The sequence below is a fragment of the Erpetoichthys calabaricus genome, chromosome 3, assembly GCF_900747795.2.
Source record: "Erpetoichthys calabaricus chromosome 3, fErpCal1.3, whole genome shotgun sequence".
In the NCBI taxonomy this organism is placed as follows: domain Eukaryota; kingdom Metazoa; phylum Chordata; class Cladistia; order Polypteriformes; family Polypteridae; genus Erpetoichthys; species Erpetoichthys calabaricus.
This window is the reverse complement of record NC_041396.2, coordinates 53686672-53706072: the sequence shown is the minus strand read 5'-3', so window position 1 is coordinate 53706072 and position 19401 is coordinate 53686672. Positions and strand designations below refer to the sequence as shown.

General features: G+C 35.7%; 1 protein-coding gene across 2 annotated transcripts in view; it reads right to left on the bottom strand.

The window, feature by feature from the left end:
* rcan2 (regulator of calcineurin 2) overlaps window positions 1-19070 on the bottom strand; it is a 191724-nt gene extending 172654 nt beyond the window's left edge. For both annotated transcript variants that reach the window (XM_028796834.2, XM_051924231.1), the window contains exons 1-2: window positions 18969-19070; window positions 10218-10435 (exon numbers count right to left, since the gene is read on the bottom strand). In XM_028796834.2, the coding sequence (XP_028652667.1) occupies window positions 10218-10433 (216 nt within the window). In that variant the 5' untranslated portion in view covers window positions 10434-10435; window positions 18969-19070. The remainder of the gene's footprint in view (window positions 1-10217; window positions 10436-18968) is intronic.
* Between the last annotated feature and the right edge of the window lie 331 nt (window positions 19071-19401).

Sequence of the window (19401 nt, the reverse complement as noted above, 5' to 3'; positions counted from 1 at the left end):
CGGTGCGAACCGCGGGGATTTGAGCGACTGACGCATACAGACATATTCATGAGTGCAGGTACTTCGGAAAGAAAGCACCGTGTAAACCTAAAGTTTAAATTAAGTTCATAGACCTACAAAAGGTTGCCACTGATTTCAGGCAAGATTGCTTTTATCCTGTACAACTATACATTGCATTCTCAAGAGTGTGCTTGCACGACTTGGTCATATTACAACCGGAGTGCTGAACTGACAACGTGATATACAAACAGAACAATCGTAAAAACAGGATTAAATAAAAAGGCTGCTTCCGTTGGCAAAGCAACGAAAAAGGAAGACCTTATATGACGTTCGTTTATAAAACAGCGGAGAGGCTGTGTGAAGTCAGCTTCACAAAAAAACAGATCCTTAACAAATTTTTATTGGTAGATTTTCACTCAATTTAAAAAGGTTTTCTTGTTAATAAAAATTTAAAAGCAGTACTTCGCCGCTGCAAAGCACGGGGATGTATAGACAGACAGACAGACAGACAGACAGACAGACAGACAGACAGACAGACAGACAGACAGACAGACAGACAGACAGATAGATAGATAGATAGATAGATAGATAGATAGATAGATAGATAGATAGATAGAGATTTATATATATATATATATATATATATATATATATATAGATAGAGATATAGATAGATATATATATATATATATATATATATATATATATAGATATATGTGTATGTATGTAGATATGTATATATGTGTATATATGTAGATATGTAAATATGTATATGTACAGTAATCCCTCCTCCATCGCGGGGGTTGCGTTCCAGAGACACCCGCGAAATAAGAAAATCTGCGAAGTAGAAACAATATGTTTATATGGTTATTTTTATATTGTCATGCTTGGGTCACAGATTTGCGCAGAAACACAGGTGGTTGTAGAGAGACAGGAACGTTATTCAAACACTGCAAACAAACATTTGTCTCTTTTTCAAAAGTTTAAACTGTGCTCCATGACAAGACAGAGATGACAGTTCTGTCTCACAATTAAAAGAATGCAAACATATCTCTTCAAAGGAGTGCGCGTCAGGAGCACTGAATGTCAGAAAGTGAGAGAAAACCAAACAAATCAATAGGGCTGTTTGGCTTTTAAGTATGCGAAGCACTGCCGGTACAAAGCTGTTGAAGGCGGCAGCTCACACCCCCTCCGTCAGGAGCAGGGAGAGAGAGAGAGAGAGAGAGACAGAGGAAAACAAACAGTGAAAAATCAATACGTGCCCTTTGAGCTTTTAAGTATGCAAAGCACCGTGCAGCATGTCGCTTCAGGAAGCAGCTGCACACAGAAGGTAGCAAAGTGAAGATAATCTTTCAGCATTTTTAGACGAGCGTCCGTAGCGTCTAGGTGTGCGAACAGCCCCCCTGCTCACACCACCTACGTCAGGATCAGAGAAAGTCAGCGCAAGAAAGAGAGAGAGAGAGAAACAAAAGTAAGTTGGGTAGCTTCTCAGCCATCTGCCAATAGCGTCCCTTGTATGAAATCAACTGGGCAAACCAACTGAGGAAGCATGTACCAGAAATTAAAAGACCCATTGTCCTCAGAAATCCACGAACCAGCAAAAAATCTGCGATATATATTTAAATATGCTTACATATAAAATCCGCGATAGAGTGAAGCCGCGAAAGGCGAAGCGCGATATAGCGAGGGATCACTGTATATATATGTGTCTGTATGTGTATATATATGTGTGTATGTATGTATGTGTGTATATGTATGTGTATATATATGTTGATATATGTATATATATGTGGATGTGTATATGTATATATATATGTATATATGTAGATATGTGTATATGTAGATATGTATATATAAGTATATATGTTTATGTATATATATGTTTACATAACCTCTTTAACACACTACTTCTCTGCTGCGAAGTGCGGGTATTTTGCTAGTAAAATATATAGGTATAAATGTGTTCGTAGTTTTGGTAGTTACAACTGAACAAAGAATAATTTGTTCCTTTAACAAAATAAGCATTTAATCATTATTTTAAGTCAATGATTGCCTAAACCAAGAAGACAATACTGTATAACTTATTTTTCAGTTAAAAATCCCAGGTTTTAACCATAGTAATACTGCTGTCCTGGAAGGATGTGTCTTTTGATAATGCTATATAATTTAAATAGTGCATCAAAACAAGCAAGTTGACCTTATTAGCCAGGTTAAATAAATCATATCCAAAGGGCAGCATAGAATTTGGCAAAGATGGATTATTTTAAGGCCAATACTGATTTTCATTTTAAAAGACACACACTGTAAAATGATTATGAAATGATCATTAGAAAATGATGTTAAGCAAAACATATATGGACTCTCATTTTGTGAAATATAAAAGCATTGATCCTCTTCTAAAAATAAATCATTTTTTCTCAATATCAATATTATAAAAACAACATCTGTGCCAAAAGAGCCTATGAGAAACTGTATAAACTATTAAGTTCCAGTCAGCCTGCATCTCCACTAGTTTAGATTTCTACCCATTTTTTTAACCATTGACTTTAGGGCCATGTAAACATAAGCAACTAATCAAAATACTGCAAATGGGAAGCAGAAAAGGCCAGCATTTTGTAAGGGGCTATGCACATAAAAAGTCTTCTCAGGGGAATGCAATGGGAAAATTTTCATGTGAGAATTTTTTTTTTCATTTATGGAGGGATAGACAACAAAATAATTAGTGGATATGAAAGTTGAATCAAAATACTGCTTTGAAATAAAATGAAGAAAAACATAAAAAGTTTAATTTATACTAGTTAAAAAATTTTATTTAAACACTACTGTAAGGGCAATTGTTTAATAATGCAAGCAAAATGCCCCTAGATAATCTAAAAAAAACAATGTAAAAACTATGCATAAGCATTGATGCTGCAGCCTGTCATAGCATGACTTTCACTTAAACCATGTAGTTACTTGGAGAAAATTATGCCCCATATGGTTACTTTCATGGAAAATGCCACTTATCATTTTGTAGCTGTACATCCATTAATTAATTTTCTGAACCCAATTAATCCATTACAGGGCTTCAAGACAGTATAATACGCCCGTCCTGGTGTCAACTGAAACAAATTTAAACCGACCTGGGGAGAATTCTAGTTCATCACAGAGCATGCATAATGACAAAACAACATTACATCATACCAGTTTCTCCAGTATGTCATTGGAATGAGGGAGGGAACCAAACTAATCAGGAAAAAATTATTTGAACACAAGGAGTATGTGCTACCTCCACACAGATAGTGACTTGGCCAGGATTCCAATCCAGGTTCCTGGTAATAGAGGGACTACATACTGCTGAATACTTTACCACCATTACACATGCTCAAGAACAAAATAAATCAATGTATATGTGTTCTCAGAAATGTTTTGAAATCACTTATGGAATACAGCAAATACAAATCAAAGTTGAATATTGTTGGGAATGCTTTATGAATTGAGAGTACACTTCTGGACTCTCTCTTATAGACAAATGAACAATATGAGCTTCCCGATAATCTGTAACCAAGAAGAATATCTAGAATTCCCAAGTAAAGACATCTTCAAAATTCAAATAAATTATCTCTCCTAATTTTTCAGATCAAAAAGTAAAAGATTTGTACTGAGTCTTTGCTTTAAAATACATACTGTGGAAACACAGTGGCTAGGCTTATATGATGATTCATATATGATGGGGATAATAAACTACTCCTTTCCTTGATACAGATCAGTAGTTTGTCCATTATGTGGTGATGACTCTCTTCCTGCTGCCATTAAACTCTTTTTTGGGAGTGAGAACCATTTGACAAAAAGAAGAGACAGTATAAATTTAAAAATATATTAAGTATATTTCAAAATTGGCAGTGCCTCGTGTCTGTCAGTACTCTTAGCCGAATTCCTGCTGGCATTGATTTTTATTGCCTGAATATGTTTAGTAAAAGACAATGAAATATCTAAGCAGGTTCAACACCCTAATTCTGTATGCAATCACTGAGTAACATTTACTTATTTGTAGATTACTCTATATAGTCTAATCCTGTTATTTTTCTTGTGTTTTGGAGTATTTAGCATGTACCAATTTGAGATCAACTTTTTCCTCTCTCATCTGGTTAACAGTTGTGCTTGCTTTATGCTTTGATTCTCAATACCTTGATTTCACCACTTGTTATATACTCTATTGTTTTTATATTTGCCCGACTGATTACTGATCTTTTTTGTCTGCAGACAATGTCTCTATATCCTTCAGCTGTCTTTCTCATATTTTAGAAATAGACCTATAAATTATACTTGCTTGTAACTATAATTTATTTTCCCACACAAAGATAAGGTCTGCACTCTCAATTAATTCCAAAAATACAACAGAAGAAAACACTACGTTTTACTAACCAAGAAGAGATATATCACTAACTAACATGTTTCTGGTAAATGTGTCAAAATGTTCATTAGATTCACTGCAATTTGTTTTAAAGGAAAGTTTTGTCTTTGAGCTTGTCGTACACATTATGTATAATTTTAAAAAAGTGCTATAAGGGTTATGTTTGTCTTTGTTGCTATCAGTTTTACACACTATTCCCTTCCAATGACTGAAAAACAGTCCACTCTTGGTCATATGATTTAGAGGCAGTGGCCTTCAACAAGTTCTACTGTTGAAACATATACAAAAATGTTTAATTACATTTCAATCCATTATGTTATTGTTCTTCAGAGGTTTTGGATTCTTCCCAGCACGTTTCAGTACTGCTGTCCAGTTATCTTTTTCCTCTTTTGGGTTGAAATTTAATCTACTCTTTCAAGTTAAATCAAGATTTCTTCTCTTAGACAGTTCTAAGCAACTTCTTAGCCCCATTTAAAAAAAAAAAAAAACTTTCTGCTTAGCAATGTGGCCACAAGGTCACTGATGGCTTTGACATGGAAGTCTCTACAACAGTTAACACTTGCTCATTGGTATTATACGATAATGACCTGACCCATTTGGAACTCTCCTTTACCAAATGTAACGGTGATTCTATCCAAACGTTAAATAAAGACAAGACTGTGAAGCAAGCTTACTCAAATTAAGCATTGATTTATACCTTTTCCATTCCTTCCCTCTTACATTTGGTTTGGATTTGAAATCTGGCACTCCAGAATGGATAACATAGGATTTGTGGGGATATGGGGATGTGTGGGACACTTTTTGACATGTTGTCATAGGTTTAAAGTATATTAATATATTCATATTGGTAGTTTATGTGTAATTTGATTAGACTGGACTATGTTCTCTTCATTTGTATATATTAACTGTTTAGGTAAATATTCAAATAAACTATCACAAAAAACTAATTATCCCAAAAATGTAACTAAAAATATCCTAAAACCAATTAAATTTAAAGTAAGTACTGGTTGTATGTGTGTGGCTCTATGCAAGAATGGCTCCTGTAGACACAAGAAAATACATTTATCTTTTTCCACAATTAAAAATACAAATTGCCAATACTGTATATACACTTGGCTATACACGGTTTCCCTCATTGACATTCAGGCCACAAGGGATGCCTGGCAAAACAAATATGTTTTAAGCACAGTGCTGTTACCAGGAAGGTACACAAGCAATTGTTCCTTCAGTGAACCTCTCCTTAATTTCTGACCACTACACAATGCATGCTTCAATACTCTTGAACCCGCAGGCCTTAAAAAAGGTGACGATTAGGTAACAAAAGAAATGGGAAAAACAAAATACCAAAAGGTTTTTTTAGAACAAACTGTCCCTCCCTTTTTATAAACTTCAGGGGGATAAAAATCATTCTTTGTTAAAATAACATATGACAAAGATGCAGAAACCCTGCTGCCCTCCCCCATTGTCTACATTCCAGAAAGAAATGTGTTTTAATTGCTGAGCTGAATTAAGATCATTCTGCAAATTTACTATTAGCCTGCATAAGTTAACCTGACCTTCTACACTGAGCTGATTATCAGTGGTGTTAATCAAAGAAAGACACCATCACAACTCTGTAACCCCAATATGACCTCTTGCCTTCTCTGATGGGTACACTAGGGAACCTATGAGCAGGCTTTGATGTGTAACTGGAAGTGAGATTTGATACACTGAGGAGAAGCTACCCTTTCCCTTAAAAGCTAGCAGCATGTCTCTTTCATTATCTCTTAGGGAGTTGAAAACACTCTTTTTGGAGTTTTTGGGTTTAATATTCTCCAAAATCTCTTTGAATTAGCTGCAAGATTAACAGCTTATCGGCTAAACTCTTCTAAACTCTAGCATAAGAAAAGAAACATTACTTCTTGAAGGAAATCTCAGCACCCTAAATTCAAGTGCCAGAAAGACTCATACTCTTCTCTTACACTGAAGCACAGAACAAGGTAAAGAGAATAGCATTCAAAGCGAACTGAGGAAAGCATCATCACACTACAGACCTGGACAAACAACAACATGGGAAAGATAAACAAGTGTGGTCTACTGCATGCAAATGTGCTTCTTCTATACCCAGATCAAAAACAACCTTAAGTCAACAACATTATCTCCTAAAAATACATATTTTCTTCTGTGCTATGTACATTTTCTGTTTCATCTGTTTTGTCCATATATAAGCAATTACCGTAATCAGTTTCTGTAATCCTTTTGTTTACCATTAAATTGCATTATTGTTTCTTAAAATAAGCGTGGTTCAGCTACATTAATATAGATCTAACACATCGGAAACCTGTTTACCGAGAAATATATGGGAAATAAGGTAAAAGCCAACGTTTCATTTTAAGTTGCCAAAAGTGAAGCAGATATTTCATCCATCCATCCATCCATCCATTTTCCAACCCGCTGAATCCGAACACAGGGTCATGGGGGTCTGCTGGAGCCAATCCCAGCCAACACAGGGCACAAGGCAGGAACCAATCCTGGGCAGGGTGCCAACCCACCGCAGGACACAAACAAACACACCCACACACCAAGCATCGCATTAGAATCGCCAATCCACCTAACCTGCATGTCTTTGGACTGTGGGAGGAAACCGGAGCGCCCGGAGGAAACCCACACAGACATGGGGAGAACATGCAAACTCCACGCAGGGAGGACCTGGGAAGCGAACCCAGGTCCCCCAGGTCTCCCAACTGCGAGGCAGCAGCACTACCCACTGCGCCACCGTGCCGCCCCTAGATATTTAATCAATTATTTCATTAACAATTAATCCATCCATTACTTCCGTGCACACAATCAACTTGCAGACATTTTATTCTATGTGGATAAAGCAAAGAATGTTTCCAGAATATCCACAAACCACAGAAGAAAGATAGCATACCAAAAACTATGAATTTTTCTTTGGGTTGTCTTTACAGAACAAAGGAAATCAAGGAACACAGGTTAAATAGACTGAATACTATTTTACCCACAAAGTCTACTACAGAGATACAAATGGTTCATTAAAATTTTTTTTTTAAATATTATTTGTTATTAATATTAACTGTATTACAATATCTCAGCATAGTCATAGAAATATAAATATGCACATGACTCATTTCAATAAAATAGAAAGAAAAAAATTAAATACAAATTAAACTTAAATATAAAATTTACAAAGTATTTCCGCTATGGGGCTGGTTTCGTATTAGAATAATATATATTCATCATCTTTCCTAATGCTTTTATTTAGCCATGTCACAAGGAAATGGAAGGTTCTTAGTGAAAACCGTAGAGTTTTTATGTCACATTCCTTACGGCAATTACAGTATAATGGAAATTTGTCCTTACTTTGCATAACTGCCATAAATAAACTTTGCACACACATAAAACAAACACATAAAATCAAAGCACACACAAATAAACAAAATAAAGTAAATTCAAACAGCATTTGACCAGATGAGACCAAGCAAATGTCTTTAAATTTGATTTGAAATAATAAATCCAGTGGGTATTCAGATAACAAAATATAATGCAAACCAACAAACATTTCACTACTCAGAAAGCTACCCTGACATAACATGCACCAATTCAGCAATAGTAAAGAAGAGATGGGTGTTATACTGGGTTTTCTTTCCTGACAGATACAGTAGTGTGCATCACTGAACAAAAGGTGTTAAAATACCAACATTAATCTGGAATAAATTAAATACATACATAAATCTTCACTTTCTTATTCAGGACAGGGTCATGGGGCAGCAGGAAGCTATCCCAGCAATCATCAGGCGTAAGGCAGGAACAACACCCAGATAGAGCGCCAGTGCATCTCAGAATAAACACATGCTCAGAATTGGGCAAATTTAACCACACCACCTAACCTACATGTCTTTGGACTGTGGGAGCAAACAAAAGCACCCACAGCAAACCCATGTGGACACATGGAGGTCATGCAAACTCCACCCAGGGAACACCCGGGACTTGAATCCACCATGTCACCCCACAAATAAAGAATGTTTACTTAAACTGGGTAGCATTTCTTTATTTCATTTGTATTTTTTCAGCATCTTCAGCAAAACCTGCTACTTGTAAGCAAACCAAAGTTGTCTCTTTGTGGTTTTATATAATTGGGTCTAAACAATGTCCTCCCCACACTTCTAAAAATGAGATGGCACTTAAGGGAGTTTTAGTCTTGACAGTCATTTTGGTTTCAAATTATTTAACCTGTTATTTGAAACCAAAATGACTGGCAAGACTAAAACTCCCTTGAGTGCCACCTCATTTTTAGAAGTGTGGGGAGGACATTGTTTAGAGAGCATTTTAGGAACACCTAGAATATTGGAATTTTTCACGAAACAGTCTCAACTGTTTCCAAAGGTATATCAAGGAAGTATTAAAGACCCTGAAGATACTTCAAGGAACCAAAATAATATGTCAGTTGTTATCTGACAGGGTAGTGACTATTGAAAGGCTGTTAAGTTAAGAGAAGAAAACATAAGCCAAGCTTGCTCTTGGGTTCTTGGATTTGACCAGGAGTTACAAGATCAAAAAGGTTATGGCCTTATGTATCAGAGGAGTTTAATGGACCTTTGAAAATGGCTGTCAGCCAGCCTGAAAGATGCTCTAGCAAACCATTCAGTAATTCTTAAGTAGAATATTGGACACCTCCTAGGCTGTACTTAACAAAAGCAATAACTCTACCTGAACAGACTTTAAGGAATTACAAAGATTACTAGATGAAACTCCAGAATAAAGAAAACCTGTCCTCCAGGACACCGTTTGTGATAGAGTAGAGTTAATATCTAAAGATGAACCAAATATAGTGATCAAAAATCTTCAAAATGATAAGAGATGCAAGTTGAAAGTGGCTTATCTGAAAAAGGTAAATGCTCTTGATAGTTTGGACTGATATGTACTTTTAAAAACAGGGACAGCATCTGTGGATTCTTGTACTTGAGTAATTGTTCTCTTTTAAAAAAAAAGACAGGCCAGAGAGTATACTGTAACTAGCATTGGTAAAAGCAGTCTTAAACATAATTGATTTATACCTTAGAAAATGAATTAGATAACGCATAAACAGTTACTACGATCTCAGAAAACCAAATATTGTGTGTTTTAATCTTTAGAATTTGTCAAAATAAGTAAACTGAGTAAACTCATTTTGAGACAATCTAGTTTGAATTTAACTTGCACAGAATTTATTTTCAGATACAAATTTTCAACTACAGTAGATTTTAAGACATTTTGAAGTTGTTCATTTTCAGATGCCTCAAATGTAATTGCCAACAGAATTTAAGACACTGCAAAATAAATTACTGGCCACGATGAATTAACTTGTGTCACTGGTATTTTGGAAAAACAGGAACCACATTTTCAGAAAGAAAATGAGAGAAGGCTCAATACTTTCACTTTAGTAATATTTCATGTTTGGTATTTGTTAAACATGTATTTACAAATTTAATCAAAGGCATTATATTGTGCATGCAGTTGTTAGGTATTGTCTACTTTGGATTGCAGACATTTTTATATAACTGAAAAGTTACAAAGACATGTAAATAACCTAACAGTCTTGCATCTACTTAATCCAATTCCAAATTACAGGACACCAGTTACAAGGCAAGCCTCAGACCCTGGATGGGTGCAAGCCTATCACAGGTATTAAAATATTTGAAAAATAAAATTAGGTGATGAGTTTAAACTCTACACCAACATTCATACCAGGAAATTGTAGACTGAATTTTCTGCAGAGTGTATATTTTACATAAAGATATTTCTACAGAAAAGTTCCCTTGGGCACATTAACACATACTCAACTTACCTTCCCATCCTTTTCTTCAAAAACTGATTCATGAACACTGCACGCAAAAAGAGATGTAGGCAGATCACTGAAATCTGTTATTTGGTGGAATTCAGTTTCCAATGGCCACTCATAATCAATAAACGGGTAAAAGATGAAATCTACATCTTCTGTAAAACTGAAATCCTGGTCCCAAATTGTGTCTTTCATGACTGTAAATAATGCCTTTCCTTTCATTCCTGATAAAAAAGAACACCAAATAAATTATATTTCATACACACTAAATCAGTAAAAAATAACATGCATTTTCTTTATTACAGAGAGAAAGTTAGAAACATCCACAGAAATGGTGCATGCTGGAAGTTAAGGGAACAAATTTCAAATGGGCTCCATTTAACCACCAGAAATTAAACTGCTAAATGAGCTTAAATAAATTAGCATTTGATTTTTTTTTTGATCTTCAAATCACGAATTCCATCACAATGGGATATTTTTGTAATATTGGCAATGTTGATGATCAATGGTCAAAATGTAACCATGGTAAAAAAAACCTTTGATTTATTATACTCTAAAAGTTAAGCATCAAAGACTAAAAAATTCTCTAAAATATAAAGGCAGAATTCATGAAATGCATGCCTGATTCTGCCAAGTATACTGTACTATCAATAACCACATTTTAAATATATGGTGTATTACTTACTCATCTCTCATCTCTTTTGTTATCAACCTTCTGTTCTTTGTGCTTCTCTAAATTGTTATCTCCTAACTTTGTAGCTCCATAACATCTTTTTATGTGTTTCTACGGCTCCTTGCATTCTAGCAGGAAGAGAAACCTGACTATTATAATAAATATTTCTTGTGATATGGCTTCTCTGACACAAATATGCATTTAAAAATCACTATAAATTTACAATACAAAAACACTCTATATTTGCTAATAGGCCCAATTAAATTTGAGCTTGAGGCTCACTGTAAGCATTTTGCTGTGAAGAATTGTTTTCTTGACCTATTCTGAGATAAAACTATTTGGAAATAACATGTGGCTACATTTTTTCCCAATATTTCCCTCAGGTAAACAGTCCCTTCAATGTGTAAGAAGTTCAGTTTTACAGCTATCTTCAATGCTCTTAAATACAAAGATTTGAAGTCTAACATCCGAGAATACCTGTCTATATTTCTTGATGCTATATAACCATGTAGACACTTAAGATCCCCTGACATTTGTAATCTTACTGTTTCCAAACCTTATGGTGACACTTTTATTAAATGTTTATTTGGATTTAAGAAAATCTAATCTGTTTTACCTGTCAATCATAATTTTCAAATCAAGGCTAAAAACCAAGTACTTTCAATAGGTTTTAAAAATTATTTTTGATTTCAATGCAATTTGTCAAGTTCAGCAAAGATCCTGAATATTTCCATAATTTCACCAGACTTGAGACAAAGCAAATTCAGCAAGGTTCACTCTAACCACAACCTAAATTTACCTTCTTTCAGACACACAAACATCATTTGGAGAACCTGGTAGCTGCAATATTGTAAATTGTACATATATGTCATCTATATAATCTTTTATTTTTCACAATCCTTACCTGAAGATATGTAAATAATTTTTTTCAAATATATGAGGAATAACTTAAGTATAATGAAATACAAAGTCTTTTAATTACAAAGTAGCGAACAATACAATTATGTAAAAATGGTAGTTCATGATGACCTGCTAAACCTCCATATTATTCTAGCTTAAACCTTCTGCTCTAAGATCAGTTAATTTAACATTTCCATCCTCTATCCCCATTTCCAATTTTCCATTGGGCAGGGGTATACCAGCTCTAACAGAAATGTCTAGTAGCATTGTGCACAAAACAATCATGGCAGTACAAAATAAGCAAGAGAGAAAAACAAGGCCTATAAATGTAAGTGAAAATCATGCTGAAGCCTCCTACTACCTAAGTTGAGATGATTTTGAACAATATATGGATCCTTAATACTTCCTTAAACAACAATGAGAAAATCCATAACCCTGTATTTCTAAATTACAAGCACAATCAATCATTAGCATTAACATACAAAAACATGGCTCTGTGGTATATTAGCACAGTGGATAAAACAGAGACCTGGGTTTAAATTTTACCTGAACACTGTCTACAAGGAGTTTGTGCATTGTCCCTGGGTATATGTTTTTTTTTTCAAAAGATGGATGCGGATAAAATGCTAAATGTCAACATACAAGAAACCTACAACTGAAACCTTAATATAATATTAATAATAATCTTGCTCCATCCTGTATTTTAGAATGCCTGTCCCTTGACACTCCAAGTAGTAACCCTAGATCTTCTAATAGTGGCCCGCTTATAATTTGGCTTTTTCATAGCTACATTTTAATTGTATTCCTAACAGACTATATGAACATATAATTATCATATTTTTGAGGGACCTACAATCTTTATTAATCTCTACTATTCTCTGCTCTTTTCTGGTTCTTCTGTGGTGATGATTTGTGGAACCACCACTTGATCAAGGCACCATGCAGCCACCTGTGATGCTGGAATGAAGGCGGGTGACTCAGCTGTCAACAATACCAGCATCATCAAATACTATCATGTGAAGCCAGAAAACAAAGAGGACTGATTTAAGAACATTTATGTTAGGTAGAATTCCCAGTGGGGGCTGGTGGTCTTTTGGCCTTGGAACCCCTGCAGATTTTGTTTTTTCTCCAACCTAACTGGAGTTGTTTTGTGTTTCCTGTCATCCTGGCCATTTGAATTACCTTTTGTTTTTTGTTACTTATTCTTTAATATTATTGCCTAATCTTAATTGTTTTTTTCTAATGTCTTATAAAGCACTTTGAGCTACATTGTTAGTATGAAAATGCACTATATAAATAAATGTTGTTGTTATTATTGAAACAAAATCGAAATGTGATATTTTGAACAAATGCATCCAATTTTGATCAGTAAACAGTTTAATTAGATTGTGTCCTGCCAAACTTTCCAAGTTTCTGTTTAGTTTGAAACATGTATTCCCTCTCAACTGCATAACCTTTGATTTCAAATAGCCACTGGAAAGAATACAAAATACACAATACACAAATGTGTTTGTCAAGAAAAAATGTAATCATAAACATTACCATAGTACAAATTAAAATACAAAAAGAAATTGTATAATGTATAATAAAACAAATGTTACATTTGTAAAAAATAGCCTACAAAGAACAGGGGATAGTTTAATGTGTATTTTCATTATTATAATTGTGAAATACATTTTTATATCCGAATGTTTACAATAAATATACTGAAGACAAAACAGATAATAAAAATTATATAACAGATATAAATATACTTTATAATGCAGTAATAAAAGCACCCACTGTACCTATGTTACAGAGTTTTGCTGAGCTGTATAATCTAGTGGTAAAGACACTGGACTTTTAACCTCAAGGTTGCCGGTCCAATCCATTTCAATGCATAGTCAGTCATCTAGCCTACTTGTGCTTCAAATGTTTAACAAGTAGAAAAGCACTGCATTACAAAAAAAAATAATATGTATTCTTGATCTAAGTGCTATGTAGAATCAATTATTAATGTGAATAATGCATTAAAATTAAAACAAAGAATAAATTTAAGGCATGTTACAAGCATTTAATTATCCACATATTTAATTATACACTTAAATAGTTCGAAAGGCAAGAAATTTAAAAACATTAGAGGGCTGAAATAAATATGTGAAAGAAATTATAAATAAAGCCTCCATAAACACTTTAGGCATTTGTTATTATTATTAGTATGGCACTGAAACAGTGTTATTAGTCTGTAGTTTTCTATTAGGTTTACCTTAAAAAAAGTGGGTTGGCTTACCTTAAATTATTTTGACATAAGTTTGCATGATAAATGCAGAAAATGAGGTTCTTGCAGTATACTTAAAAAACTCAATTTAATGGAACAAATTTATTTTTCCAATTGCTAAGATATACTACAATGAGTCATTCATGTTTTTTCATCTGTTATTTTTTTAATTCTTTCTGGAAGTTTAAGGTCTAACTATTTAAAATGTGCACTTAATAAATTAAAGACATAAAGTAACAAAAATATGTTCTAGTTTACTTTTACATAATTAAGGGATGCAACTAGATGCACTGAAAACACATACTGTACTTTGTCCTATCAAAGATGGATTCCTCCCTTGTGGCACACTGTGTGTATATCTGTCCATAAAAACTCTGAATTGCCTTCAGCAGGTTCAAAAACACATCAAAGGACTATATGTCTCTATACACGTCAAGATGTAATGATGTAGAAGCTCATGTTAGTACTTTTCTTGATAAATTAGAAATGCTGAAAATCAGCATACTATTTGGAACTGAGCCGGCTTACTGAACTTCAGGATGCTATAAATCCCTTACATAGTGGAAAACCTACACATCCCACCCTACGCAATTTAAGAAAACATGCCTGTTAAACATGCTCCTTTGTTCCATTGCTAGAGTATGTTTAAGAAGCAAAAAATGTATTACCACATGCTTTACACCAGGTGTCAATCTCTGTCTTTCAAAAAAAAATAAAATAATAATGACCCTTTGCAATGTGCATCATATTGACCAATCTCATTACTGAAGAAATTGGCCAAACCCCTAGAGAAAATAGTTAAGAAAGTGATTCCTATAATAAAATCACAAGACAAAACTGAATTTGTTAATGGCAGGCCGCTATCGCCAAATATTTGCCGCATGTTAGATGTACTCTACACTCCCTTAGCAGCTTAGCTCCCCAAAGTTTTAGTGTCTCTGGACACAGAAAAATCTTTTGATAGAATGGGAGTAATATCTGTACTGTTTTGTGAAAATGTGGGTTTGGTTCAGATATTGTTTACTGGACCAAGTTAATTTACTCAAACTCAGAAACCTCTGTGGTGGGTAAATAATATAATCACAATATAAAGCTGTCCATAATCGTCAATACCGTTTGGAGTTGCTATCAAAATGCTGGCCACTTTGTCCTCAGCAAAACCCAGAAATAAAGGGAACTATAAGCGAAGGAATAGTACAAAAATATCTCTGTGCAAATGATATGATTCTGCTCATCACTGTCCCAAATGTATCATTCTCAATCCTAATAAACATACTAAATACATTTTAGGCGGGTTGGTGGCGCAGTGGTAGATGCTGCTGCCTCACAGTTAGGAGACCCAGGTTCACTTCCTGGGTCCTCCCTGTGTGGAGTTTGCATGTTCTCCAGTCCAAAGACATGCAGGTTAGGTGCATTGGCAATCCTAAATTGTCCCTAGTGTGTGCTTGGTGTGTGGATGCATGTGTGCTCCGCGGTGGGCTGGTGCACTGCCTGGGGTTTGTTCCTACCTTGCGCCCTATGCTGGCTGGGATTGGCTCCAGCAGACCCCCGTGACCCTATGTTACGATATAGCGGGTTGGACACTGACTGACTGAAAACATTTTACATGCTCCCTGGATATAAAAATTGGGCTGGAAAAAAGTTTTTTTTTCCCCTACAATAAATTTGTCAGCATATACTGTAATGGTATATTAGAAGGCTATCCGCTGACTGTTTCAGAACAGTTGAAGTATCTGAACGTTATGGTTATACTGTATATATGAAAAGTATAAAAAGTGTCTGGCCCATAAAATGAATAGTGATATTGAAAACTGAAGGAAAATGATGTGAAAATCTAATGTTCAGTTCATTCTGGAAAAACAAAGTTACCTAGATTTATTTTACTTTTCTTGTAGTTTATCTACAGTATTGAATGTCCATTTCATAAATTTCTAATTTCCATTAGATTGGCAATGCTGTTTAATTGATTGTTAGAACTGTACAGCTGCAGTGGAAGCTCAACATTTGCAGCTAGAGACTTTAATATTAGCACACAGATGGTGCGGACCATTTAAGGTTGAAGGGTACATTATATGGGTGACACAGTAGTGCAGTGTTTAGCTCCAAGGTCCTGGATTCAGTTAAAGAACCATTCGTTATCTGCATGGATTTTTCTCCGTGTACTCCAGTTTTCCCTGTGTGTTAAGTTAATTAATGTCCAGTATGAGTTGGTGTGTTTATGTGCATGTGTCTGCCCAGCGATGGGCTGGCCTCCTATCTAAGGATGTGCGTGCCTTACACCACAAGCTGCCATGAAAGGCTCTCCCTCAACAGCCCTAAACTGGACAGAGGAATTAAAGAAGGTGGATGAGTGCATTATATGGTCTGCAAAATGTGCAGTATATTGGTAAAAATGATACTGATAAAACTCTCTAAAATGCAGAATGAAGTGTATATAAACACTGCTATTATTTTTAGAATATTTTAATACACAGGTGACCCAGAGGACCATCACTATCTCCAGACTCATCTTTAAACATTCTGAATTGCGCATCACATGGATTTAAGCTGATCAGAGCTGTTTTTTTAGAGATAAGATAACTAGAGCTTTGGGGATGGTCACTAAAGCCTCTGCTCATGCACGAGTTAGCAACACAACTGTTTAAGTAGTCCAGGGTGTTTATCTGCAAAATGAAAACAACTGACAATTTTATTAGTGTAAAAAGGTATTATTTACACTGGGGATTAGAAATACTGTACTCATAAAATAAAATTGATTTACAAACACAAATATTTCAGCATTATGCTGTATTAAAAGATAAATGTTGACACCAGTGGTAAAATATCTTGGCAAAGTGTCGCGACTTCAAGTTTTCATGATATTGCTCGTCAACTTAGGGTAGGGGGCGGCACGGTGGCGCAGTGGTAGTGCTGCTGCCTCGCAGCAAGGAGACCTGGGTTCGCTTCTCGGGTCCTCCCTGCGTGGAGCTTGCATGTTCTCCCCGTGTCTGCATGGGTTTCCTCCCACAGTACAAAGACACGCTGGTTAGGTGCATTGGCGTTCCTAAATTGTCCCTAGTGTGTGCTTGGTGTGTGTGTGTGCCCTGTGGTGGGCTGGCACCCTGCCCGGGATTTGTTCCTGCCTTGCGCCCTGTGTTGGCTGGGATTGGCTCCAGCAAACCCCTGTGACCCTGTGTTAGGATATAGCAGGTTGGAAAATGACTGGTAGGGGTGGTCAGTCAAAATAAACTATTCAGTGCTGCCAACTGAATTACGTGAAGTAAGAAAATGCCAAGAGGGAGCCCAAACCATAAAAATCACCTCTATAAGTGAGTACTTGGCTAAGTGTGTGTAAATTTTAAAAGAAATAACTAATTAATTGCAATTTATCAGCTACTACTGTCTTGACAGGTTATTTCTGTTCTGACAAAAAGAAAGAAAGAAAGAAAGAAAGAAAGAAAGGTTTTTTTTTTACTATGACCTAACTGATGCTATATTCCTCTTCCAATTTTAGAAAGCTTCAATATCCATTCACTGTAGGTGACAAAAGGTCTCAGAACTGGACAATTTTTCATACCGCTATTTTGCGCATGGCACAAATCTTTCCTATTAATTATAGCACAAGCCATGTCTTAATCTTTCTGGACAGTTGGTTGGAGTCTTTCCATTCAAAAAAGGATTCTGTTCAAATGCAATTACTGTATTTGTAATTGCCAGCCCTGATCATTACTTTAATAATTTCCTTGTTTAGTGATTTTAATGGGTTTATAGCAGTTTATAAAAAACAAATCTTCAGGACTATTACTCAAATAGGCGTCACACAATATACAGGTATAACTAAACTGAGAGGTATGTAAATACAAGAAGTACAATAAAGCAAGCCAACTGAAAGTAACATATTTAGTGAGCAAGGATAGACTTGAATGAAAATTAAATAAATCAAGAAGGAGGAAATTATTCAGCATGTTTCAATATACAGTACAAATTTATCATTATATGCCTGCCTTAGCCACAAGGTTAATTATTATGGAGCACAGGCTGTTCTGAACCATAGTACATCTGGAGAGTATAAAAATATGATAAGACCCTCTGTATGGTGACGCTGGATATGCTGTTAAAAAAAACCGAAACACTGGGCACCTGGTCAATACAGCCATTAGTGATTATGACCGTCCTTTAAAGCGAAGCGTACATTGTTATGCGATTCCTAACTGGGTGGTACTTCATAAATCATATTCAGCGTTCCAGGAATCAAATGCTGTCCTTTACGAGACAGATTTGGAGAGTTTTTCGCTTAACATTAATGACCTATCTGTAACCAGCTTAACAAACTGCAATTTTCTTACCTGAACAAGCCCACATTTCGTCACACTTCACATCCTGCATATGCCCTTTCTCGTCTCTCAAAGTTATTATCAATTGAAATTAGTGTAGTGTGTTGCATGAAAGCAAGCACCACATAAACTGTATTTTAATCTGGACAGTCCATTAGTGTTTTTTTCTGAACATGCTGAAGCAATAGAAAAAAACTCGTTTTAAATCCTAAACATAATGATCTCTTGCATAGAACAACGTTATGCAATTTTCATAGCTGTGCCGGCTTGAGCGGAATCGTTTATTCTGCAGATAACTTTACGTCACAACCTCTTTGTCACTTTACGTAACAACCTCTGCAAATACTGTGTGCATGTGACTGGAATGCATAACTGAAACGTCCCGTTAGCTATGACTGCAAGAACTTTCTTACACAACGAATGCCACACAGCGATAGCTGGCACAATACAATTTTTGGAAGTTTGCAGACGCCACTTCTTCAAATCCTTACACGACAGTATGAACACAAGTACACATCCACACAAACATACACATATAAACATTACGGTTTTATTCTTACTGCAGCGCACCTGCACCTGTAGACAGGCGAGATGCACAATCGCACGGTACTGACCTGCAGCGCCTCACAGCGCAGCTCCTGCACCCCTCTGTCTGCACAACACTTCCCGCCGGCTGGCGATTTTGTGAATCAGCCCAGCGATCCAGGACGCTTTGCCGACCTACGTATGAGTGGCAGCTCAACTAGCCAATGACGTGCTGCAGCGGGCGTCTTGTTTTGCCTACTGTCTCCTGCTGGGGGCAACTTTCGCGGCTTGACCGTGTGGAAAAAAAGGATTCTATAAAAAGGCAGCAAATCAGCACTCTCGAGTGTTTCAGTTACACTGTACGCTAGAAGCAAACAGACACCGCTGAGCAGAAATGGATGGCAGTTACTTCAAGTGCGTCTCGAAAAAAAAATAACGATTCATCAAACGTTTGAGCAATGCAGCAGACGTGTGAATGACTCTCGACTTCCATTTTTTTCTTTTATTCAGATTAAAGGTTCT